The 26,813-nt window shown below is 37.4% G+C and overlaps 1 protein-coding gene and 1 long non-coding RNA gene across 3 annotated transcripts in view; one reads left to right on the top strand and one right to left on the bottom strand.

Annotated features, from left to right (window-relative positions):
• Positions 1 to 497: 497 nt before the first annotated feature.
• Positions 498 to 26,813, bottom strand: part of Xirp2 (xin actin binding repeat containing 2) — a 42,494-nt gene continuing 16,178 nt past the window's right edge. The window contains exons 3-7 of the mRNA XM_052725476.1: positions 14,758 to 14,844; positions 14,307 to 14,379; positions 12,904 to 13,034; positions 2,848 to 12,178; positions 498 to 621 (exon numbers count right to left, since the gene is read on the bottom strand). Of these exons, the coding sequence (XP_052581436.1) occupies positions 527 to 621; positions 2,848 to 12,178; positions 12,904 to 13,034; positions 14,307 to 14,379; positions 14,758 to 14,844 (9,717 nt within the window). The 3' untranslated portion in view covers positions 498 to 526. The remainder of the gene's footprint in view (positions 622 to 2,847; positions 12,179 to 12,903; positions 13,035 to 14,306; positions 14,380 to 14,757; positions 14,845 to 26,813) is intronic.
• Positions 3,510 to 26,813, top strand: part of LOC128101989 (uncharacterized) — a 94,927-nt gene continuing 71,623 nt past the window's right edge. The window contains exons 1-3 of one of the 2 annotated variants that reach the window (XR_008215289.1): positions 3,510 to 3,586; positions 12,186 to 12,296; positions 15,346 to 15,554. This is a non-coding gene — a long non-coding RNA (uncharacterized LOC128101989). The remainder of the gene's footprint in view (positions 3,587 to 12,185; positions 12,297 to 15,345; positions 15,555 to 26,813) is intronic. The other variant, XR_008215290.1, reaches the window with a different exon arrangement.

Here is a 26,813-nt window from a genome sequence, read left to right as displayed (position 1 = left end):
GCTCTGTACCATCACCTGCTGTGGGATACAACGTTTCCCTGGAACATAACCAAGCTTATTCGTTTACAGCCACACCCACCTGTTCTCTCCAGCCAGCTTTTCTTGGACTCCAAGGAAACCTGAGTCCTGATAGGAACAGAACAGACTGCCAAATAATAATATTCACTATCTGCCCTTTATGGAAAGAGTTTACCAGCTTCTAGTCTAGAGCTAATATATTCAACCAACAGCACTAACTTTAAAATCCTAACTTGCACAGTAACTCGGGAGGCTTTCTTACCCACATGATTTTCACAACTAGAAAGGCAGCTTGGGAAAGGGACGTGTTGAGGGTCAACCTGAACAATGCGCAATAGATCAGGGCAGCATCCCACTGTGTGACTGTGGCCAGTGAGGGCAGCTGTGGGATCTGGAGAACTCTAGAGACTAGATATTATACATATGCTCCAAGGTTCTTCAATCTATGTGGCACAGCATGACATTTTACCTCAGTTTACTGCTGCAGTGATGGCATCTGAAACAAGACTTATGAAAATTCTGCTTGTCTGCTACGAGGCGCTCCATTGGATAAACTGTCTTTTGACAAATTATGCAGGTTTCCTTGTCTTGGACCAGCAGTTTCTAAAAATAAAAATTTATAAAGGCTTATATGTTTCTATTTTCCATCACAATTGAAATAGCATCAGAAAACAAATAATATGGTAACTGGACATGCAGAAAAAGCGAAAATGCCCCAATAATTGTTTTTATGTCTCTTTCTCTAGACAGTGTACACTAGCATGGAATTTGAGGATCTGGTACAAAGATTTAATGCCTCTACCATGATACCTTATGGAAGCTGAATTATTATATAATAAACACATAAATGTGTATTATGCTCACTTACATTAATCCATTAAATATATACAGTAAACTCAGTCATGGGGAACCTTAAGCAAATGTATCATTTGAAGCAACTAAGCTTTCCATAAATATAAAGTTTTATATAAAATTTTAATTTCTAAAACCATATGGATAAATCATTCTAAAGTGCACACAGATTTTTATTAGCCAAGACATTGTATAGTATTTGATTAAATATTATCTTAATAATATCAAGTTTACTTCATGATCTATATCAGGTTTACTTATAACATGATACTGCTAACTTCCTTGTAATAGTATTCTCCCATCCATGAAATGTGCAGGGAGGGACCCTTACTCTGTACCCAACCAACTTCAGATTTTACAGCCTTTTGGATCCTTACATCTATTCTTTCTGTTTGTCACTGCTTCTCTTACTCAGCACCTACAGTTTCTTCCCATTACTCTCCTGTGGAGAGCAGTCTTTATAAATAACAGTTGTTACGTCACTAACCAGGGTTCCTAGTGGCTTACACTGAACACAGAAACATCAATTAAACATTCTCAAAAGAATAACTAAGCTTTTAAATTTGTCACCTATGAAAGCAGGTATGTCAAGGTCCTTCATGTGAAAATCACTTTAGTGCTTACACTCTGCCTCTCCATGATTGAGAGGACTCCTTTGCTTTTTTGATTCCAGTACGGACATATTTCTATATTTAACACCAGCTTCTTTGTGTTTTCTATGGTTTTGAACTGTCTTAACAAAAACTGAGCATTTGAAATTAGTTAGACAGCTTTGCTTAATTATGCCAGAGGCAAGCACATTAAGAAACCATATTAACTTGATAAACTAGACACATATGTTATAAATATGAAAGGCATAATTATTAATTTCAGTGGCTTTTATTTTTAAGTTTGCTATTTCTTTCAATCTGTCTAAAAGAATGGACTATATTAATGATGCCTATTAATTATGTCCAATCCTTTTATCATGAAGCCTCATTAATTGTAGAAAGTGTGGAAAATAAAATGGAGTAAGCTGTATTCTGATGTTAAAAATATCATGTACTATGTTCTCATGATCTAAACCTCTCATCATACGAACATAATCAAGTTTTAATATGTATTGTTTATCCTCATCTATGAATGAGATCAACTGAATTGTGATTTGAGGGTTAATGTTCATAAAGATGAGAATATCAGTTATAGAAAACATTGATATCAGGGGATGTTATCACTTCAATTCAATTACAATAGCTAAATACATAAAATGTCTAAAGTTGTATATATACCTTTAACACATTGATGAAAATATAGCATCTGTGACTTCTGTCTGAGGCTATCACTAAGGTGTATTGAATTCACGGTAGAGGCTACTTAAGTATGCAGTTAAAATTAGTCAATACCAGGCCAAAGATTTTGATCTGATATCACCATAAACTATTGAATGAAGCAAATTTTATTATAAAATTTTAATAATGAGTTTGTTCTATAGCAAGCAAAGAGTTCCACCACTACTAAAACCACTATAGTTGTTATGTCTGATGCTTTCTTCAAACTCCTATTTACCTTGAGTTTGAAGAACAGGTTTCGGTCATGCATACTGCAGATCAATCATATTAAATGTTATTGTTAATAAAGAAAGTAACGAGGCCGGGCGGTGGTGGCACACGCCTTTAATCCCAGCACTCGGGAGGCAGAGCCAGGCGGATCTCTGTGGGTTCGAGGCCAGCCTGGGATACCAAGTGAGTTCCAGGAAAGGCGCAAAGCTACACAGAGAAACCCTGTCTCGAAAAAACCAAAAAAAAAAAAAAAAAAAAAAAAAAAAAGAAAGTAACGAAAGCAGGGACAGCAAAGAATCACAAGCCTCCGGGGGTAGCTGTTAGTCCTAGATTGTTAGTGGGTTATTGCCATACACGGTTTTAACTGCAAATCATTTCGCTTTGGCACACATGCTTTCAGATGGGTTAATCTTCTTTCACACTCTCCAATCTCATTTACCACTTATAAAGGCAGATTCCTCCAGGAAGGCCCTGCTCATTTCAGGTGCTTGTGCAGCTGCAGTTTCATATCCCAAGCGCTGAAAAACCCTCTCGCTCTCTTGCCATGTCTTCTGAAAATCTCTTCTGAGATTTGTAGGTGAATCTGAAAGATCTAGGATATGGCCAGCGATCACATCTTCATAGGTTGGTGGGGCATGCTTGAAGTCGAAGCCAGACCTGCCAGCTTCTGAGCTACGTGAGGATGAGGTTGCCACCTTTGACCCAACAATCTGATGGTTAAATGCATCCAAACCTAAGAAATGCTCACTCAGAGACCTTCCTTCAGAGTGAACCCTGGGCTGCATAGCTGCAGCTTCTTCTTGGCGCTCTCTAGGATGTCTGTATGAAAAGCCTGTAAAATTAGCATTTCCAGAAGATGCTAATCCAAATTCCTCCTTACGAAATGTGTGACTCTCTTGTTTCATGTTGTGGTTTATTTCACCATTTGCATAAGCTCTTCTCTCTGTCTTCGCTCCGAAAACTGGGCCATTCTCAAATTCCCTAAACCATCTGTTTATTTCGTTTTCATGGCCATTCAGAAAATGTTCAGCCATCTGAACTGTTTGATTGGCGGCTTCAAATCTCTCTGTGCGTTCTGATAGGCGAGGCCCTCCCACCTGGCGGATGATCTCAACTGCGTCATAGCTTTCCATCGCTGGCATTGTGTTGTTGATCGAATTCATTTTATCTTTATGAATGTAAGTCTCCTTTTGCTCTATCTTCCTCATTGCCTCTTGAGCTTCCACAGAGTCTCTGAAGGAACCACTAACGACATGGTTTACACTAACAGGTATTGTAATGGTGGGTGGAGAGTCCCTGGCATGACTTTCTATCTTAATTTGCCTGCGGAGTGTGGCTGGAGACATGACAACTTCAGATCTCTTCTCCACAATTGGAACTGGGGTCCCTGGTGAACATGGAACGGTACCTCTGGCTAATCTGGCCGTGGTGTCTTTGAGTTTAACCAGTTGTTCTGAGCGACTCCTTGGTGGGGATGGGGAGGTACATGTTCTGTGAAGTCTAGATGTTTGCTCTGTGGGTCTTCGGGGTGGAGGTTCAGTACAACTGTTCTTTTTAGGGGACTGCGAAAGCTCACTCTTAGTGGAGGCTTCTGCTCGTCGGGCAGTGGACTCTATTGTAATGAAAGTTGGTGATGGCGGGCGAGTTTTCAAAGAGGGAGGAGCAATCTTATTATCTCCTCCCTTAGTCTCCTGATGTGTGCTAGCAGGATTATGAGTCGTTGCTACTTGGTGGTGTGAAGATAGTTTTTCTTCTACAATTTTATTTTCTTTCTGTTCAGTGCATTTATTAGAGCTGGCATTAACATTAGACACTTTCAATGACATTTCATTAAGATGGGTAGGCTTATCTCTCTGCTTTCCTGTTTGCGAGGCCATCATGGCTGTTTGAATTATATGTTCACAGTGCACAAGCATATCCTCTGCTTGAGTTTTAATATGTGCTATTTCTTCTTTGACTTTTTCTAAATTATTCTCCATGGCAACACGAACTCCATATTCTCTTTTTTCTTCACTTATCAGCCATACTGGAACAATATTTAACAGTGTCTGAAATGTTTTAAGGCCACTTTTATTTGACTCTGCTTCAAACTGTTTTACTCTAGACAAAATCTGCTGTAGTTCTTCACGTTTTCTCAAGAATTCCAATATATTTATGCCACATTTTCCATCATCGTGCTGGGATCCTTTCACAGAGGAAAATGGAGATTTGTTCTGTGTAATCTCTTGTTTCGAATCTTCAGTGTTAGGAGAGACATGTCTCTGTTGCATGCCGTTGGCTCTAAGACATTTTTTCTCTGGCATGTCATTAGGTGACTGGGGCAATGTTTTATGCTCAACTGTACTTCCAGAAGCTTGTATTTGTGTTTGCTGAAAATTCTGAGTCTGTGAGTCCAGACATACATCTATAATCTTTTGCTGGACTAACCTTGGTACTCGCTGGTCCTGCAGATCTTCTTGTTTTCTTTCAACTATTAATCTGTCTTCTTTTGACCTGCTCATTGATAAGTCCTGATTCCTTTCTTCACTCCCTAGGATATTCCCTCTGTCAAACTCCCCAAATCCCCTCTGTCTCTTGGGAACTGTTTTGAGCTTACTCTCTTGATTTTTCTCTGAGTAGTCTTCAGGCATTTGCACTGTCACCCTTTTCTCTGTTTTAGGTAATTGAGAAGATTTTTCAGGCACAGGTTGCTTATTATCACATTGTGCCCTTGCTTGGGTTTTCTTGATTTCCTGATTCATTGGTTTAGCAATGGTTTGGATGTCAACTTCAGATTGCTTTATGTGACTTTCAGAACTGAGATCTGTTTCAGTCGATGTATGATCTAGAGTTGGAAGCTTGATAGTTTTCACTTTGAAACTTGGGAAAATTGGTTTGCTTTGGGGAAAGGGCAAGTACTCCATATGTTGCTCAAGTGTTTGTTGTGTCTTACTTTCATTGTGACTCTGGCTAATTTCACAAGCTGATTTCGATTGCAGCATGTCCTTCGAGCTTTGTATGCCTTCCTTTCTAATGGTACACTTATCTTCTGAAGCTGCTAGAACATGCTGGAGCCTCTCAGTAGCAACCATCAATGCAGAAGCTGTGGAGAGCTGACTGTCAGAACTCATGCCTGCAAGCACAGCCCTGTTCTTAGAGTCCAGGTTGGATTGTGCCCTAGTCAAATCCAAATCCTTTCTGGGTATGGGGACTGCCTCAGCTGCTTTGTGTGATGCTAATTCTTTCTCTCTCTCTGATATGTTTTGGTGGTAGGTTTCTGTTTGGACAATGCTGTGGCAAGGATTCTCCTGTCTCTGTTTTTCAATCTCTTCCTTTTGCCGTCTGTATTTTTCTTCAGCTATCATTAAAGGCGTCTTAAATTTTCTCACATAAGGCTTTGGACTTTGTTGTTCTGAACCTGATGGAAATGAGTGGGATTTAACAAGGGGCACTGTCTGTTTTCCCTTGAGTGCTGGGATTTCTGGAGCTGTCTGAGAGAGAGAGTTTGCAGAGTGGATGGACAGCTGTTTTCTTTCATCAAGACCTTTTCTTGATACTTCCTGCTGTGTCTCTGTGTGCTCACTGCCCATTGCCACCATTGATCTTTTCTGATTCTTTGACAGAGTAGTTTTAATTTCCATATCTGACAGAGATCTTCCCAATTCATCATTTGGGGACTGCTGGCTCATTTTATTTTTAATTCTCTTGGGAAGTTTGGGTTTGGGGAGTGTAGGAGGTGGTGATTTCCCTGTTAGGGTGTTAGCCTGAGAATGAATTTGCTGAGAGCCTGAGGCTTCTCTTTGGGAATACTGCTGTGTGAATGCTTCACTTTGATTTTCTAGGACAGAGGAGGCAAGAAGATGTGCTGCTTGTGATGGCTTTGGAGGAGGTGGTAGGGATGCTGACAAACATTCTCTTTCAGATTTCTCATCTACTGGTGGTGGAGGAAGAGGGAGACTTGGGAAGCTTTCAAATTCAGTCTTTGTCTTCCCTGTGGATGATGAGGGAGGAAACTCATCTTTTTCAGGCAACAGCATTAAAGGTGGTGGAGGGGGGAGAGGAAATTCAGTTTCAGATGATGCATTGGAAGGTGGAGGAGGAGGGGGAGATGGAGGTGGAAGGGAGTCCTCATTTTCTTTTATATTATACTCGGGGTGAAGGTTGATTGGATTAAAGGACCTCTCCATTGCCATTTTCAACTCTTTGGAAGTATTTGTCTTCATTAGAAAGTCCTGGCTTTCTAGACAAACATCAATTTTCTGTTCTTTGTCAGTTGCCTGAAATTTTTTGTGGCTTTTCCCAGAGACTCTTACTCCTGTTACATTGTGTACATCCTTATCTGCAGGCAAAGGTTGAAGGCACGTGTCATTTTTCTTTGTATCTTTATGAGAATACCGTGTTTCCTGGCTTAGGAAGGTTTGCTTCTGAAAGTCCCTTGTCATCCCATGCATTTCTCCAGCTGTCTTGTTGATAAGATGTTGGGTGGGATTTGGTGTATAACTTTGTACCACTGATGATATATTCATGTTTTTGGTATTATTTTGCCTCTTCCTATAGGAATCCTGGAACTGAGACTTCTGGTGGTCATTCCCTAGTTCACAAGTTTGAGTCTGCTGCTTTCTAAACGTTTTATCCACAGACTGGGTGAAGTTAAAGATATCATCCTTCGAATCTATCACATCCTCTGATTCCTTGGTTTTTAGGTTTTCCTTCATTGACGTGGTTGCAGTTACCTGTTTGCCCATATCCTTGCCACCACACAGATACTCTTTGCTCTCAGTCCAGATGCCAATTCTGTCACCCATGTCTAAGACACTTTTCATAGCTCTGTGTTCTGAGTTAGACATCCTCCTAAGGCTTTTCTCAAGAGCATCATTGTTTTGTTCACGATCAATGACAATTTTTACAGTGCCCTTAGGGGCTCTGGGAAGATTAGCCTCAGATCTTTCTTCTATTAAAGACCGGTGGTAGGATTTCTGGGTAGTTTCATTGAGAGTGCCTGGTCCTGCTTGCTGCCTGGTTACTGGCTCAAAGGGTCCTGGCATTGGTTGAAGAAGACTTTTTTTGTCTCTCTGGACAGCTGCTGGATTAATCCCTGTTTTTTGTCTTTCTGAGAATCCTGCTGTCCCAGGCAGTGCATCTTCTTTGTTTATGCCTGCCTTATCAACTTCTTTGAAACCCCATTGTGCTTCTTTCAAAGACCTTAACGATGTTTCAAGATCATCTAGTATCAACTCTTTTTTCAGTATTTCAGTCCTTGTATTTGTAGCCTTCTCCAGGCACTCAATAGCTTGCTCAATATCACTAGGGATGCTACCAGATTGTTTAGATTCCTTCTGTCTGTCACTTGACTCCAGTGTGTCCAGCCTGTCACCTTTTATAATTTCTTCTGTTTCAGCCATTATTTTCTGATTCATGGCCTGGTTGAGAGAATTTAGGGTTGATTTCAAATCACCTTTTATAATCTCTTCTTTCTGTGTCTTATTAGATGAACTCTGAGGCCCTGTCATTAAGACTTTAATTGTATTATGCACATCTCCTGAGATTATGTCAGTTTCATTAACAGTACGTTCAAACAGAGACTGCCTTTTCTTTAGTAACAGTTTTGTGCCCTCAACATCACCGCCAATTATTTCTTCCCCTCCCTCTTGTTTCCTATCTGTGAGAGTTTCATTTGTCCCTGTTTGGAGTTGTTTGAGGTAATCCAAAGCTCCAGTTTCTATGCATGTTGTGAAGAACTGAACGTTTCCCCTCTCTGAGGCATCAATTTTTGTCCTTTCAGGTATTTTAGCATTTGATGTAGAAGATAACAGGTCGTGAATGGTACGTCTTACATCACCTCCTATTATGTCTTCACGCTCAATCTTGTCACCAGCATTTTCGTGCAGAAGACAATAGATAGTCATGTTAATATCTCCTTTTTCATCTTCTTGAATTAATATTCCTTTCTTTGCACATCTTTCCTCTGAGAACAGATTTGTTATTGCTTGTTTTACATCCCCTCTCACTATCTCTTCCTTTTCAGCATGAAATTCAGTTGATCTGTTTAATAATTGAGTTTTAGTCAAATTGACATTTCCCTTCTCCTCTTCGCTGACAAATATCTCTTTCTTTGTACAGTCTCTTTGGGAAAGTAAATTCATCATTATGCTTTTGAGATCAGCTCTGATAACATCTTCCTTCTGTATCTCTGGAGTTGTTTGGTTCATGAGCTTGTATTTTGCCATTCGGACATCCCCAACTTCATCAGCTTCGATGATAATTCCAGGAGCTTCAATAACTCTTTGAGAGTAGAGGCTTTCCAGTGTTTCTTTGATGCTTTTGCCAATAATTTCTACCTTCTCTACTTTGGTTTCATTAAATTCATGAATAGGTGTTGTTTCAAACAGCCATGTCGTTGTTTTGACATTCGATGGAGGAATTTCTTCTTTGGTCATTTTTGCAGCACTTTCATCTACTTCCTTGATAGAATCCAATGTTTGATTTTCAAAAAGCCACACTGCATTCTTAACGTCACCTTTCTGCACCTCTTCCTGGGTGACAGTCTTGATATTTTCATATCCAGATCCTTCTCCCAGCTCATCTATGCTATGAGTTTCAAAGAGCCAAGTAGAAGTCTTAACATTGCCCTTTTGTATTTCATTGACACTTACTGTTCTGATATAATTCTTCTTGTCACCATTTTCAGTCTCAAAGAATTGTTTACCCATCTTCACATTGCCTCCTTGAATATAGTCAACAGTGTGCACAATATTATGGGATTCATCTGAAATCTGATCCAGTGGCTGAGTTTCAAATCTGTACCTGACAGAACTCACATCCCCCTTCTGAATGTCTTCCTGGGTGACAGCTTTAATGACATATACATCTTCTGATTCGTTAATGGAGTCTAATGGTTTGGTTTCAAAGAGCCACCTTGTTCCCCGTACATCTCCATGAATTACTTCTTCTTTTTTAACTGTTGTCACTTCATGATAAAACCCTTCTTGATCTCGAATTGCATAGAGTGGCTGTGTTTCAAAGAGCATTTTGTAGCTTTTTACGTCACCTTTTATTACTTCTTCAGTGTTTGTTTCCCTGGTGCTGATGCCATCAGATTCTTCTTTAATCTCATCCAAAGAAAATGTCTCAAAAACGAAGCAGCCCTTTCTCACATTTCCACCTTGTATGTCTGTCACTGTCTTAACCAATCCATCACCTTCTTGATTTTCTTTTATCCTATCAATGGGTTTGTTTTCAAATAGCCACCTACAATGTAACACATTACCGTTCTGAATGTCTTCGGTTTTTAGGGTTTTGATCTTATTCAAAACATCTTCTGAACTGCAACTGATTGAATCTAAGGGCTGATTTTCGAACTTATACTTCATGCCAGAGACATCTCCAGCTTGTATATCCATCTCCACAGGCTTGGTTTCCTTCCCTTCATTCCCTTGTATGTTGTCCAGATTTTCTGTCTCAAAGAGAAAACATGCTTTCCGAACATCCCCACCTTGGATCTCCTCCTGCTTTACAGTTTGAAGTTTGACTGTTGCTTCAGAGTCATCTTTTATAGTATCAAGTGGCTGAGTTTCAAAAAGCCAGGTACAGCCTCGGACATCACCTTTGTGGATATCTTCAGTGTTTGTCATCAAGGAAACCTTTTCATAAAGAGACTCCATTGGCTGGGTCTCAAATAGCCATTTACAGGTTTTGACATCCCCTTTAACAATATCTGTAGTTTGTTCAGTTTTGCTTTCTGTTTCTTCCTCATTGCTAAAATATTTAATTGAATCAAGGGGCTGAGTTTCAAACAACCATCTAGCAGATTTCACACTCCCTGCTTGTATTTCTTCAGCAGATATTCCTCTAATTATCTGAAATTTACAAAGGCTTTCATCAAATTGGTCAATGGGCCTTGTTTCAAAAAGCCACCTATAGCTTCTTACATCTCCTGTTAGGATTTCCTCTTGCTGGACTGTCTTCACTTGGTGGTACTTTCCAAGGTGGTCTTGAATAGCATACAGTGGGATTGTCTCAAAGAGAGATTTATTCAACTCCACAGTGCCTCTGGTGACTCCTTCCACCTCAATTTGATGTGCTGCATCAACCTTAATTAAATTATTGGCTTCGAAGATATGTGTATAGTTCTTTACATTACCTCTATCAACTGCTTCCAGCCTCACTGTTTTTATATACTCTTTCTTATCTTCTCTAATGTCTTCTAAAGGTTGAGTTTCAAAGACCCACTTCTGGTGCTTCACGTCTCCCTTTTCTTCTTCAGAGGCAGTGATTTTTTGAAGCTTTCCAACATCAGGACTGTCTTTTAGAGCCTCTATTGGAAGTGTTTCAAATAGATGTTTGGTGGTTTTTACGTCACCTCCTATTCTCTCTTCAGCTGATACAGTATCTGCATCAGGAACTTCTTTTAGACTGTCTAATGGCTGTGTTTCAAACATCCAACACTTCTTAGAAACATCTGTACCTATGATTGCTTCTTTTTGAAGGACAGCCTCTTCTGAATCTTCTTTGATTTTCTCCAGGGGTTGAGTCTCGAATAACCACTTTGCTTTACTCACCCCACCTTTGACATTTTCTTCCATGGATATTCCTCGAACAACTTTAATTTCTGTGATATCTTTGTTAATTGTGTCCAAAGGCTGCGTTTCAAACATCCAACGTGCTGTTCTCACATCCCCCCTTTCGATGTCTTCTTTCTGTACGGTTTTGATTTCTAGCATTTGGCCTGAACCATCTCTGATGACATACAATGGTTGCGTTTCAAAGCACTTTATGCTTCTCTTAACATTTCCTTTAATTTCTTTGAGTTCAGATCTGAGTTGTAATAAGTGAACCTCATCCACGGAGTGAAGCTGTCCGAGTTGATCTAGGTGTTGAGTCTCGAACATGTATCTTACTGTCTTGACGTCTCCCCCAGTTATGTCATTTATAGCAGTAGATGCTGTTTCTTCTTGGCTTTGGTGCATTTTGTTCATGGAGTCTAAAGGCCTTGTTTCGAACATCCACCTTGCTGTGCAAACATCTCCTCTAGCTAGCTCAGGAATCTTCCCTGTGTTTCCTTCAGTGCCAGCAGAAGGGACCCCCAGTGCATCTATTGGCTGAGTTTCAAACATCCAAGTAGTATACTTCACATCACCCCCAGCAATGAGTTCTTGGTCAGCAACAGTCTTGGGAGAGTACTCTTCATCTGCAGAACCATTGTTGATAGAATCTAATGGTTGATTCTCGAAAATCCATCTCATTGACTGCACCTCTCCTTTCAGAATTTCATCCCATTCCAGGTTTTCTCTTTCTGAGTTTAGATCCTTTTGAGAACTGTCATTTGTGTTTTCAAAAATATACCGAGCTTGTTGTACATCTGCTGAACCTGAGTTTCCTGAGTTTATCTGGCTAGAAACAATTTCAGAAACCTCACTGATGTAGTCTTTCTCTAAGTTTTTTCTTAACTCGGGATGAATATGTCTATATAAACGGTTTAATTCATACAAATTTCTTTGTTTAGAATATAAATCTTTGGGGATTGGTAGTCCTCTAGGAGGGTTGGGGAATTCAGGGGACTGGGAAAATGCTGTCACATCCATTGGTGTTTGAAGCACATCAGGTGGGGGAGGAGGAAATTCTTCCACCTTCCCTGAAGGAGTGCCATTAACTTGTGCCAGGGATGCTGAAGTGACACTGTGATTACTGTAACTTGAGGTTGACGTTTCCTTCCTCTGACTGGTTGAAGTGTAAGAACAAGAGGTACCCACAGCTGATGATGGCTTTAAGGGTTCTTCACTGTCATTTTTAATCTTTAAGGGAAAGAAAACCAAAGCTTATAATGATGATTGTAGTGTGGAGATTTCCTGGGCCCTACCTTTCCTCTGTCCACAACCAGGATTCTGCTGTGATGCCTTCCTTGGAAAACAGGTATGCACTGTGTTTAAACCTACTTGGGAGAATACTCAGTATGTGTTAATAAATATTAATCTATTTTAATAATAATTTTCTTCCATAAATGACTCAGTATTTGAGCATTTACACATATTTACACGTACCTTTTTTTTTGAGATAGTGTCTCTTTTCATAGTCCTGGTGAGCCTGGAATTCACAGAGATCTACCTGTCTCTGCCTCTTGACCTCTGAGATTAAGAGCATATACCACTACGCCTGGTTTAACATTTATACATACTCTTAATTTGCCCCTTTTTACTTGATGTGTAGAGTAATCTATGGGGGGAAAGGGTCTTGAAGTACTTTTGTGGGTTTTTTGTTTTCTATGTCATTTAAAATAAAACAGGCAACCATCTGTCATTTAAAATTGACTTAGTTACTTTATTCGATATTAGTTATAGACTTTAAAGTATATATAACTTTCTTCATTCGTATTCTCCAGTGGGTGGGAGAACTTACTCTATCTCACAGATCAATACCCTCCTTTTGAAACAGAATAAATGCTAGTTCAAAATTTTTTGTTAAGAAAATTTAAGTATGATTTTAACACTTAATACATTCCTGTATAGAGAAATTATCATACCTTTATACACCTGGATGGAGTTGTTTCTTTGTCAGAGTAGAGAAACTTTTCCTGGGCAGATTTTTCAAATTGCTCTTTTAAAATCTTAGTGGAAACCTTAGGAATCTCTTCTTCTTCAGGTGTATCAATGACTACAAAGATAAATAGATACCAGGGATACTTTACAATGAATAAAATGGTATTTGAGAAAAAATTGCTATGCAGCATTAAACTACTTATAATGTAAATTAGTGAATAAGACTCAAAGGACAAATTTATGCACATGACATTATTTCATCTAGTGATTTAGAACTGAAGCAAGAAATATTAAGGAAGAAGCAGAAAAGAGATTTTTGGTGGTGGAGCAGGAGAGATGGTGTGGTTGGGAGACCTCTTGCAGGGGAACAAAGTTAAGTTCCCAGGATCATGTTGGGCAAATCACAACATCACAACAGCTTGGAAATCCAACTGTAGTGGATCTGATGCCCTCTTATTGCCTCTGGGTGTTCTCTCTCTCTCTCTCTCTCTCTCTCTCTCTCTCTCTCTCTCTCTCTCTCTCTCTCCCACACATACACATACACAGTATACATAAATACAAATAAACCTTAAAAGAATTTGGAGTGGTTATCTCTGGACAGAAATATTTTCAGAATTTCTGCAACTGTGTTCTAATTCTACACTCAGGAAAAATAATGCATCTCAAAGAACAAAAGACAGTGTTATGGAGGCCACTTTTCTTGTTAGTTGGTTTGGATATTTGGAGAAAAGTTCTTGCTCTATAGTTGAACCTGCATCAGTCTTCCAGTTGGAGCCTCCTAAATGCCAGGATTACAAACAGGAGTCACTGAGCCCAGCAAGAAGAACGCTGCATTTCTTACACAGCAAGATTCAAATACTGTTTAGGCCACAGCAGGGGTGAAATCTTTCCTTTCATCTAATCAGAGAAGCAAGCCTTTCCCCCTTGTACAAGTAGAAGCTGCACCTTGTCTTCTGCAAGCATCTAGAAACTTCCATACAATCTAACCTCCTATCTATTGGTTGAGAATTGAACATATTATTTCCTAAATTTGTTATTAATATTAGTATAATATAGGTAATTTTATTTTCAGGGTGTTTTATAAGCAATGATTTTTTTTCTAGATTTCAAGGATAAAAATTTCAGTATAGGTTAGTTTATTACCCTTTCAGGGTTTAGGCTGAATTTACCATAGGTGTGATGGGCAATGAGCTATTTTAAAAAATATTACATGTACTACCACAGGCAAAATCTAATTATATGTAGAAATGCAATCTTGCCCCCTTTGGGAGTATGAGTCACAGCTACTAAAGTTACTTGTGGGGAGGACTGGCTTTTGAAAGTTCTCCAAACCCACATACACACGAAGGACAGAGGTAGAGTGGGACCAATAGTCTCAGACCGTTACCTGTTTCTTGAACATATTGATGAAACTGTGAAGCTTGGTTTATTTCCTCAGTGTGCTTTTCAAGATGTGATATCTGTTTTTAAAGGAAATTTAAAAAGAATAATTGTTTTAAAGAAGTCAGTGATTTGAGTAATGAAAATAATCTTCGTTTTACAGTGTTTTTCTTCTGAGAATTTGGTACGCGTTGAGAGATGCTAGCTACTATTTCTATTGTTTGTTTTAATGTGTACTCAAATTATAACAGAACATATGTGAACAGCACCTAACTGCAGGCATTTTTTAGGCTGCTTGTTTCATTTTTAGAAATAGTTCTAACTGGAAAGTAGAGTTAGACTCACTGCTGTATATTTATACTAAGCACATATAGTAAAAGCATATGTTTACAGCAAAGTCAAAAATTCTACAGTGTCCTGGAGATCATTTGAAAATTATTGTGTTCCTAAGCAATTACCATTTCTGTTTTGAAGACATCAGTTCCATATGCTTTAGAAACTTCTTGATCATTCCTTCTCATTTCTTGACTGCTGTGGATTGCTTCCTGAAAATGAGCAATTAGACATATAAACAGTCAGACAATTTATTTTACAATGTCTGAAAAAATGAACTTTTATTAATTTCTGTGACAGATATTTCTGAAAAGAGAAGGGAAGAAGGGGAGGAAGAGGAAGATGATCAGGAGGAGCAGGGGGAGGAGGAAGAGAAGGAGGAACAGGAGGAGGAGCAGGGGGAGTGGGGGGCAGGAGGAGGAGGGAGAGCAGGATGAGCAGGAGGAGCAGGGGGAGCAGGAGGAGCAGGGGGAGCAGGAGGAGCAGGAGGAAAAGGAGGAGCAGGAGGAAAAGGAGGAAAAGGAGGAAAAGGAGGAGCAGGAGCAGTGGCAGCACAGTCTTCCTCCTCATGCTTGGCTGTCAAAACAAGATGCTGTAAATATGGTTATTTAAAATGGCGTAATCTAGTGGTTTTATACTTAAGAGGTTCAGAAATTCTGAACATGTCTCACTGGGTCTCACGGGTGTTACAAGGTATCAACTCCTTTCTTCAGGTCCTATGGGAGATCTCATTCCTTTATCTTTGGAACCTTCTAGAAGCTGTCACTCTCCTTTGCTCATGGCCTCTTCTTTCATCTAGCTGAGGTTCTTTCTCATCACCACCTATCTGATGTCATCTTCAACTTCAAAGGACCTTTGTGACTATGATGGACTGACCCAAATGGACATGGATTTATTTTCTCATCATAAAACCGTGTGACTGGTAGCTTTATTTAATCTTCTATCCTAATTCTAATTTGCAAAATAATTTAACATATTCATATATTCTGAAAGTGAAGATGTAGATATCTTTAGAAGCCATTGTACTATCTACTTCTTCCTGTAAGTAGTTTATTCCAGTGTGTGAATGAGGATGAAACAAAAAATGCAAATTCTTAATGAAAAATAATAGATTTTTTGTTTATTATATATGTTTTCATAGGTCCACAACCTACTATAGTTTTTACATTGATTATCAATTATGATGAGACCCACAGAGTTTAATTAAAATGAAGCCTTTAATTATAACCAGCATAAAAGAGCCACATCATGATAGTATATGCATGTGGATATATTTTTGAAATTTTTATTCTTGCTTCATACATTACATCATGACCTCAGTTTCCCCTCACTCCACGCCTCCAGTCCCTCTCCCCACCTCTCTTCTCCTCAGATCATCTCCTTCTTTTTCCCTTCAAAAAATAAAAAAGCAGGCCTCCCTCCCACAGATATCCACAGAGCATGGCCTAACAAGATACAATAAGACTGGGCACAAATCCTCATATCAGAGCTGGACAAGGCAACCCAGTAGGAGGAAAAGGGTCCCAAGCACAGTCAAAAGAGTCAGAGACACTCCCCCCACCCATTGTTGGTCGTCCCACAAGAACACAAGCTATACAACTGTTAGGTGTTTGTGGAGGACATAACTCAGACCCACACAGGGTCTGTATTTGCATGAGAATATTTTTTATTTTATTTAAGTTAGCATAGAAAGCCCAACTGAATTTAAGCTCCAGATAATCTTGGGAATTCTAACCCTTCCTTTAACATAGAACATGGTTCTGACACAGGTGACTGATTGTCAAAGTGATTACACTCTGCTGAAGAGTTTATATTAGAGTTTTCAGTTTGCTTAGTATTATATGGCACTCCTGAATGTGTGCATGAGTGGGTCTCTGATTCTTGTCCTTTCTCTTGGGTTCTTTTCCTTTTGTTGGTTTGTCTTATGCCACTTCTATTTGATGGTTTTTGTTTGATCTTATTTTATTTTATTTTGTTATGTTTTGTTATCTCTTAGAAGCCTGTTCTTTTCTATGAGAGACATAAGGGCATGGATTCACATGAAAGGGAAGTAGGTAGAATTGGGAGGAGGAGAGGTAGGGGAAACTATAATCAGGATATATTGTAGGAAAAAAATCTGCTTTTAAAAAAAGGGAAAATAATTTAAATAATAAAATAAAAGCTTATGAAACTGATTTAAAGATTTAGACATACCATAAATAAAATAATATGAACTTGGAACAAAATAGAAAATGGGGATATGCACAGCTGGCCTTATAAGAATGCATGTATTGGGAATTATGCAAAGTTGAAATCTCATATTTATATTTATGTCTAAGTGATTAATATTATTTTTGATATTTAATATTTTTAAAATTATTTGCTAATAATAATAATAATCTAGGGCTGGAGAGATGACTCAGATGTTAAGAACTCTGACTGCTCTTCCGGTCCGGGTTCAACTCCCAACACCCATATGGCAGCTCACGACTGTCTGTATTTAACTCCAGTTCCAGGGCGCATGAATCTCAGCAAAACACTAATGCACATTAAAAAAAAGAGTAATCTAGAGAGTATAGGTATATTGCTTTTCTTAAGTGAACAGAAGAATTACGGTATATTTTTACAATGAGTTAAATAATTGTAAAGTGTCAATTTCTAATCTCTTAAAATATAAAATTACTTCATGGCATCTTGTTCTTGATTATACCTTTTGTAAATTACATCATACACATAGGGTGTTACATGTGGCTTCCCATTCCCATAAGGGCACTTGGAGGCAAGGTTAGATATCTGATAAGCTAAGCAACAGGTATTGCTAATTTGAGGTATGTGGGATAATCTGATTCCATCATAGTTTTCCAGGTAGGAGAATTAAGAAAAAGTTGCCCCAGAAATCCACAAAATATAATGGAAAATCTGGGTTTTCTACTTTAAAACATGTGACTTTTTTATTAAAATAAAGCAGATCAGTGAATATGTTTTTCTAAAGAGAAGAGTTTCACATCCCTAGTTAAGGGACTGTGTACTTCAAATGATATTAGGTATATGCTTGTCACATAATTTCCATTAAAGACAAGTTCACATAATGAATGAATCAGAACAGAAAGAAAGAATAAAATAGCAAAATCCTATTAATAGATTAATTTTATTTAAACTCACTTCCCAGGTGTGTTGTAGATACTGAAAGACGGAACAATGAGAAGGAAGAAAAAAATATTTATTCCTTCAAGGAGGAGTATAGAAAATAGGCGATCCATGTTGTTTCTTGTAAATTCAAAGAATCAGAATTCCATGTGATGAGATGCCTTGCATAGTTAGGGTTTACCTAATGGTGTTGGAAGCATTGTGCAGGGCAGAGTGATAAAAGCCACCAAAGACAGCTGGTGGGAAAAACACAGGAAACACAATGGTAACTCTCTCGATTAGCAACAGAGCTTTCCGTCTTTTGAGAAATAGGGAGAGCTTCCTGTAATGTTCTCAAAGCCAACTGGACACTGAAACAGCAAAGAGGACTGAGAACCAGACCCGCACCAAGTCTTAGCTGAGGTGCAGAGTGATCATGTCCATGGAAGCCTGTATGCCAATGCTGGCTTCCTAGCACACTGTATTTGTCTTACATAGTGATTTTTTTTTAAAGTTTTGGATTAGTTCGCACTGCAAAAATTAATGCTTCTTTCTCCATTTGAAAGGTGAATATCTGACACAGCAGTATCTGGCCAACACAACGTAGTGGCTAATCTTAGATGGTGCATGTACTATTAAGCCAATATCCCTATGATTTTCCCGTATTTGTCAAAATGACATTTAAAATATGCTTTTATTCTGGTACCCATAGAAACTATAGCTTTTGGTACCTGTCACCAATTGTTATTCTGAGAGTAAAGTGACAAAATTCTCTGTTGTATAAAAGACAAAGGCAAAATATTTGTGATAAAAACTGGAAATAAATGAATTTTTGACATGACTTAAAATTTATCACTTTCCAGAGAAGAAAATTTATAGTGAACATGTACATATTCAAGAAAAAAACTAGCCAGTAAGCCAGTTCTTATCACCTGCAAGTGCATTTTCTTATAGGAGATGGAACAACATCAGCAATACAAGTGCACATCAATTTTATTTATAGTTGTAGGTTTCAACTTCAGCATTTATGTGCCATTGCTAAGTAGAACTGTAATTGCTACACCAGTTTGATATGTGAGCTTCAGTGCATCAATTTTACTGTCCCCTGGTTGCTGTAACTCACACAAAATCTTTCTTAAAATATTCCAAGATCGTGTTTCTATCATTTATTCTGGTTTCCATATTGCAAGTAATATAATTTGAATTTTAAATTTGGATCTCTCTTTCTAATTTTTTGTTGTCTAGAGTTTAGGATTAGGTTAAAGGAGATAGCATTATAATGCACAAGCAGAACTCAAATTACACAAATAAAATATAATAAAGAATTCAAGTCAGAACACTACACATAAGTTCACATGAAACGATTCATGAAATTGGTTGTTGAAATTAAATCCAACTAGAGACCAGGCTGAATGAAAAAAAAGATGTTGTTTTGTTCTCAGGTAGATTAGCCAATAGCTAAGAATGATGAGTCAATATTAACTTCCCCCTGGACTGGATACATTTTAATCTTCTGCCAAATCACTAAATCATACTTAAATTCAGCCTTTCCATTTCATGTTGCCATTAAAAGGAAGAATAAGAGAAAATATAAATATTTGAACTCTGAAGTCTGAAGGACAGATTTAAGCATTATTAAGGTGTAAGCATGGCCCACACATATTTGATGTCAGCTCATATATTAGCCATGTGTATTATGCACAACCTTTTAGAAAATTTTTCTAGCAAGGAGAATGTCCATGTTCTGCCTGTCCAATCTGTCATTGTGATTATAGGAAAAGGCATTTTTTTTTTTTTTTTTTTTTTTTTTTTGGTTTTTCGAGACAGGGTTTCTGTGTAGCTTTGCGCCTTTCCTGGAACTCACTTGGTAGCCCAGGCTGGCCTCGAACTCACAGAGATCCGCCTGGCTCTGCCTCCCGAGTGCTGGAATTAAAGGCGTGCGCCACCACCGCCAAGCAGGAAAAGGCATTGTTAATTTTCACGGACAACGATTTATATTCATTCTAAGGCTCTCAGAGAAGAAGAATTAAAAAAAAAAAGTCTTTTAAAAAATGCTAACTCACTATTAGTATGAGCTTAGAAATCTCTAGAAGGAAAACAAATGAAGAAAAACTAGCAGAATCATGGCTACCTGTCTCTCAAAGTGAAAAAATAGTTCATGCTAGACATCAGCTGAGACATTTTACCTACAACTAATCTCATTTGTAATGAAAGTAGAAAGGGTTATGGCATGTTAACTTAGCTGCATTTCTGTCAAACAGACATAAACGATACAAAAACATGCCTATTATCCTGTGGATTCAAGATTGATAGGGCAAGCAGCTCTTTCTTTTCAGGTCTGAGTTTAAAAACCTATGGTTGAATCAGGCATTTGTCTTGATTTGCCTATATTCAAGATAAAATGTTTTCCTTTAATGTTTCTTTTTTAAATATTTAAAAAAGTCTGCTAAAAATCATAATATGCAACTGACATATACTTGTTGCGTTAATGGTTCAATATTTTTCATATTTATATATTATTTGAAGGCTTAGTTCAATTTTTTTCTATTTTATGGTATTTATGACTTTTCTTCATATAGTTAGAAATTCTTGCTTCTCTGTTGTTTTTATTCCCGCAACAGTGTGCTCACATCTTTGTTATTAAGCTGTTGTACTTCTCTGCTATTTAACAGGCATAATTAGTAAATGAAGCTACTGAAGTTAATGTATATAATATCAACACGTGAATCAGTTTACAAAGCCTACTCAGAGAAAGGATGCTTGATTCAGTGATCAAAATGTCTATGGGATAATTTGGATAGTGCAGGAGTAAGGTGAAAGGCATTGAGAGCATCACTAGAGGGAAAAGAAGCTGTACCAAAAAACAGTAAATGCACAAACAAAAAATAAACAAAGGTAAAGAATCTTCAAACCAAGAAAAAACATTTCATCTACCCCTTAAAAATACATTAGTGGTGCTGAGAAAATTCGTTCTTATTCATCGTCTTAGTAAACTGCTTTTACTCACAGAGTTGATGAATCTTATAGGCTGATAAGCACCACTTATAAGCAGTACTAGAATGCATTGACCAGATTATTGTGATGTGAAAACTAGGTTGTGACAGTTATAATAATGAGAAATGCTTTGTTTGATTTTAAATTTATAAAAATTAGAGAAAAACAAATGTTATGACAATTTTAAGTCCTGATTCTTTGTGTGACTCAATATACTCAGAATCAAAATTTTACTTGTTCTAGTAATAATCACTCCTAAAATTATAAAAACTTGTAGCTGGAGATTTCTCCAGTCCCACTGGACCCGCAGCTACTCAGACCCAAGTAAACACACATACTTAAATTACTTACAAACCGTATGGCCGTGGCAGGCTTCTTGCTATCTAGTACTTATATCTTAAATTAACTCATTTCTATTAATCTATACCTTGCCACGTGGCTCATGGCTTACCTGTATCTTTACATCTTACTTCTCATGACCGTGGTGGCTGGCAGCAACTCCTGACTCAGCCTTCCACTTCCTAGAATTCTCCTCTCTTCTTATCCCACCTACACAATAATTCGTGCCCAACTAACTCAGTCAGTAGAGCATGGGACTGTTAATTCCACGGTCATGGGTTCATGCTCCACATTGGGCGCCTTTTGTAGTTGGAGATTCTCCAGTCCCACCAGGCCCACAGCCACTCAGACCCAAGTAAGCACACAGACTTATATTACTTATAAACTGTATGGCCAAGGCAGGCTTCTTGCTATCTAGTTTTTATATCTTAAATTAATCCATTTCTATTAATTTATACCTTGCCACGTGGCTTGTGGCTTACCGGTATCTTTACATCTCACTTCTCATGGTGGCAGCAGCTGGCAGCAACTCCTGACTCAGCTTTCTACTTTCCAGAATTCTCCTCTCCTTATCCCACCTACGCTATACTTCCTGCCTGGCTACTGGCCAATTAGCATTTTATTTATCAATCAATCAGAGCAACATCTTCATGGCATACAGAAAGACATCCCACAGCAAGAACTTGCCAGCAAAACTCTCGTATTATATCTTAAGGGGCTAACGATTTAAAATATTTAAAAAATTTGAGATACTGATTTTTTCTTCTGAAAAACATTGCTTTCTCACATGATGACATGTGCATTTTTTGCTCAACTAAATAGATTGCAAAAATATCTAGAGATATTTTGTGCTAAGCATTGAGAACACTATGATAGTAAGCTTCTGTGATCATATTTCTATCATCTGTCTATGTATCTATTTATTATCTATTTATCTATCTCTCTATCTACCTATCATTTATATATATATTTATATATTTGATTTATATATGTAGATGCAAATATATGTATTCATATTTATGATATGAAATGTTTCAACTTTAGACAAAAATACTAAATACATTCAAATGTGTTTGTGATTATGAAAGTTTATTGCAAAGATCATGGAAAGGTCTGTTATCCAATTAATTTTAACTCTGTCATCAAATTGGATTTTGATTCTCTTTAAATATGATATCAATAGTAATTTTAAATAAAAGATGCTTAGTTTAAAAGTGAAAAGGAATGTTTGTCCTCCTCAGGGTGGATTCTGAATACTCAGTGCTAAGTTTCGATGCTTAAACACTGACTGTCCTCTTCTTTAAGCATTTTATTTATAGAGCCATCATGCCTGAGTCTAAAATGGCTGAAGATTCATAAAAGCAGCATATGAAATATGTACTCTCAACTGGGTCATCAAACATATTAGCTACATAAATAACAATATTTATTTGACAAATGGAAAAAACAGCCTACTATAAACATTCAACTTACAATAAATAAAAGATTCTCTCTAGAGGTTTTATGTAGAAATATGTTAAAATATATACATATGCAATATTTCAGTTCCACATAAACTAAAACACCTTACAATCAAAGGGAAACTAGGGTTATAAATAATAATACAGCAAAGGGAAAGTGGCCAAAACTGTAAAAGCAGTAAAATTATCCATTAAAAATTTAAAAACGTTGAAATATTCCAAGAAAAATATAACCTGAAGCAAGAGTTTTCACTATATCAATTAATATAAGCCGAGATAGAAGCATCTTCCCCTTGCTCAGCAATAGCCCTTAGTTTACTTAGCACAAGCTAGCTAACACTATGTAAACACTCCTTCAGCTAGAGCTCTCTCTTCCAACCTCTTTAACTCTTAAAATCTGCAGAATTTGAACTGTTTTGATACTTCAACTGATCCTATCCTATCTAATCTTAACATCACTTATATCAATCATTTGCAGGCATAATAATCTTTCTGGGAAGCATATCTGTTCATCTTACTCCCCTGTTAAAATTTCAGTGGTCCTTGGTGGCTTGAGAATAAGGTGACAATTCTTCAACATGACATGTCATGTTTTCCTAATAGTTTCATTTTTGTTTATGCCTCCATCATGCCTATGATATTCTTACCCAAATGTATAATTCCATGTTGCATGTGGAGTTTTCCCTTAGCTTACTCTGAGTTTCAACTGACACCTTAGGTGTCCTTGATCTTCTATTGCTGAAGTTTATCAAAAGTCCAGAAACAAGAGAAAAATCAAGTACCATGCACACTTCTTTCCCCCTACTGAGGAAGTAGTGGGTTTAAGGGGTTTCTTTAAGAGAGAGGGGCAAATTCTACATATTGTGAGCCTTCCAAACTGTTGTGATTCCTCAGACATAGAAACAATCTCTAAATACATGGCCAGAGGTTGGCCATGTAACCACCTAGTCAGTGGGTCTATTGTTCTTTTTCATAAATTGCTACATAGTGAACAGTCAGTTCACAGTAAAAAGAATGTGTGGGTATCTACAGACTGATTTCCATACTTTTTCCTTTAATAAAATTCATTGTTGTATGACTCTTAGCTTGACTTTAAGCAGTATTAAAATTTTTAAATATTTTGTCTTTATCACACATACCTCTCATTTTCAAGTGAAATTGACTGATGGCATAAACAGAAAGGAATTTATTAAAGAGTTTATCAATAGGGGTGTGGTGTGCATCTCAGGATTCTCTAGAAAAGCAGAAATAAATCCGTATCCATTAACAATGTAGAATACAGTTGTCATACCTTATGGTGATGGATCCTCCATCTTACATCATTAACTTCTTATGCCAGTCATCAGGTGGAGGTCTAACCAGTGCAGTATAATTCACAGATACAGATACAGGAAATCAAGAAGGCTAGTGAATATGTGATATTTTCAGTGTCTCCTCGTGCTGATAGGTTCTGCTTCATTGAAAAGTGAAATTGAAGGAAGTTTGGATGCTCAAATATGTGATCATTCATTTCTCTTGCTAAAAAAATATTAATAGTGAATTCTGACATACTCTTAACCAAATGGAAACCAGTGAAAAACAAAAGAGAATCCATGACATTCACTTTTGACATCAGATAACACAGTAGGAAGTACTACTCAAGTCTTTGAGGGAGTTGATTTGAGGGAGGCTTATTTATTTGAAATGAATTTCATATAATTTTATAAGAATTGCATGTAGACTTTGATAGCACACCTTGCCTGCTAAGCATGTCACTAGGAGTTTATCCTACACAAACCTGCCTGACTGCATTCCCCTTTTGAGTCTGTATGGCCATCAGTCTTTTTCACTGGGTAAAATGACATTTTTAATCTTTGTATAAAACCCAAACAAGAAAGATGAAGGAGAAAATAGATTTGGCTTTCATATAAGTACCCTAGGTTGTCTGTGCAAACAAAGCATTTCATTGTAAATACTAATTATAATTAAAGATGAATTAGGCTGATCACTTGGGTTTTCTTTCAAATAAAGGGCATTGCAAATGTGATTGCCCTCAATTGCATGGGTGAATGTACCTTCTGGAGACTCCCAAGGAGAAAAGAAAAAAGCTTCGAGTGACAGACGGAACTGCTGCCTTGTGCCTGGAGTTTACCATCAGTTGAAGTGAGAAATGATGTTATAAAGTCACAATTAATTTCAACCTCACATATGTAGTTGGAGTTTTCTTGTGTCCACCTGGCTCCTGCAGCTGCTCAGACCCAAGTAAACACACAGAGACTTATTTTACTTATAAACTGTATGGCCGTGGCAAGCTTCTTGCTATCTAGTTCTTATGTCTTAAATTAACCCATTTCTATTAATCTATCAGTTGCCACATGGCTTGTGGCTTACCAATACTTTTACATCTTGCTTCCTATGTGTCTGGCTGGCGACTCCTGACTCAGCCTTCCTGTTACCAGAATTCTCCTCTCTCTTTGTCTCGCATATACTTCCTGCCTGGCCAATCAGCACTTTATTTATTAACCAATCAGAGCAACACATTCACAGCATACAGAGTGATATCCACAGCACACATAGAATCCTTGTTACTAAGCTTTGGAGTCACAAGCTGTAGAAGGGTTGAAGGAGACCAAGTTGCTACTGAAAGCATGTTGGAACATATCATTTGATGTAGAAGGCCCAATATGCTGTATAATATCCATCTTCATGAACATTCTAATTTTAGATGCATTGATTACACATCAGTTTAACAAGAAAAGGGAGTGAAAGGAGAAATGAAACACACAATTAAAAAAATGACAAAAGTGGCTGGTTGATGACAAATACCTGAAGGCTAAGGCATGATGATCATGTGTTCAAGGCCAGTCTTAGCTATACAGTATGACACTGTCTAAAAAATACTTATGAAGAAATCAAACAGAAAAATCCAAAGGCATGTTATGAACAGAACACATTAAGCTGCAGCCCACTACACTAATATTTTAACACTTAAACGCAATAAATGAAGTAGCCAATATGAATTTGCAATCTTCTTAAACTACAGAGTTGTTGTTACAACTTCTCATTATGAAATGAGTAAAAATGAGAAGAGACTACAGGGTAAAAGAAAACCTTAGTTGATAATTAAAGAAGAAAATTAAGACTTAGATGGTTCATATAGTTTTCAAATAATAATGCACAATTCTTATGTTAAAAGATTCATAAACAGAATGTCAAACTATAATCATGACCTCATTGAAGCCTGCAATATTTCCTCCAAATGTTTTGAAATGTTTTAATATGTTTTGCAATTCATACGCCAAGGAAGGGGAATATATTTCAGTACACTACAGCAGGATGTACTCATATCTCTACAGGACATTGCTATTTACCCCAGAACAAGATATGCCAAGTGGACTTAACTTCTCTTGTTGGTAATGATTGGGTGACTGGTATATTTTATAGCCTGTTCTATCAATGAGGAGGGACATGAAAGGTCTCCATTTACTCATTGTTACAAACAAGGTGAACAACTTGGTCTTTATTGTAGGTGGATTACTCAGGAAGGAAAGATAAAAGAAAAATCCAAGGAGAGTCCATTAGAAGATGCAATCATATTTTCTGTTCTGAAATGCTGAGATTTATGAAGAAACTAGAGAAATGAAAAATTTTCCAAACGTATTTCTGCAACAGCGTCGTTTTAAGGACAGAACCACTGAGTGCCTCTTCCTTTTCTCAGGCCTGTTTTCTCCCAGCTCTTTTTCAGCATAATAATTTCTTTGTAATTATGCAAATTAATAACCAAATGAACATTCAAAGAATAGACAAGCTTGCCTCAATCCAATCATTTTCAAAGACCCATGAGGAAGGGTTTATTTTGAGAGCTATAGTCAGAGAAGTATACCAGAAACAGCTAATAATATCCTCTGAATTCAAGTACTTACAACAAACACCTATTTTTATAAAAGCAACCATGTGAGAAAAGCACATTTTGCAGATTTCAGTAAGTTCTTCAAACATAATGATTTTGTAATGTGAATGTTTTCTTTTGTTGTTATGTTTTCCTTGCTTCCTAAAACATACACAAATGCAAGAACCGAAAATTGTATTGCTTGCTATTCTGTTAATAAAAATAAAACCGGAAAACACAGCAAATTCAACGAGCATATTAGGAAATGTCATCCATATACTTGAGAGCTATCATCAGTACAGTTATAAAAAAACGGATAACCCATATTTCTAAGCTAGTCTGAGTTTTCTGGTAGAAGAAACAGTAAAATACCATTTTAACTTTTCCTAAATGTCCATTACCTCTCATAAGAGAC

The sequence above is a fragment of the Peromyscus californicus genome, unplaced genomic scaffold, assembly GCF_007827085.1.
Source record: "Peromyscus californicus insignis strain IS unplaced genomic scaffold, ASM782708v3 Scaffold_7__1_contigs__length_154581171, whole genome shotgun sequence".
In the NCBI taxonomy this organism is placed as follows: domain Eukaryota; kingdom Metazoa; phylum Chordata; class Mammalia; order Rodentia; family Cricetidae; genus Peromyscus; species Peromyscus californicus.
Note: the sequence above shows the minus strand (reverse complement) of the source record. Positions and strands in the feature narration are given on the sequence as shown.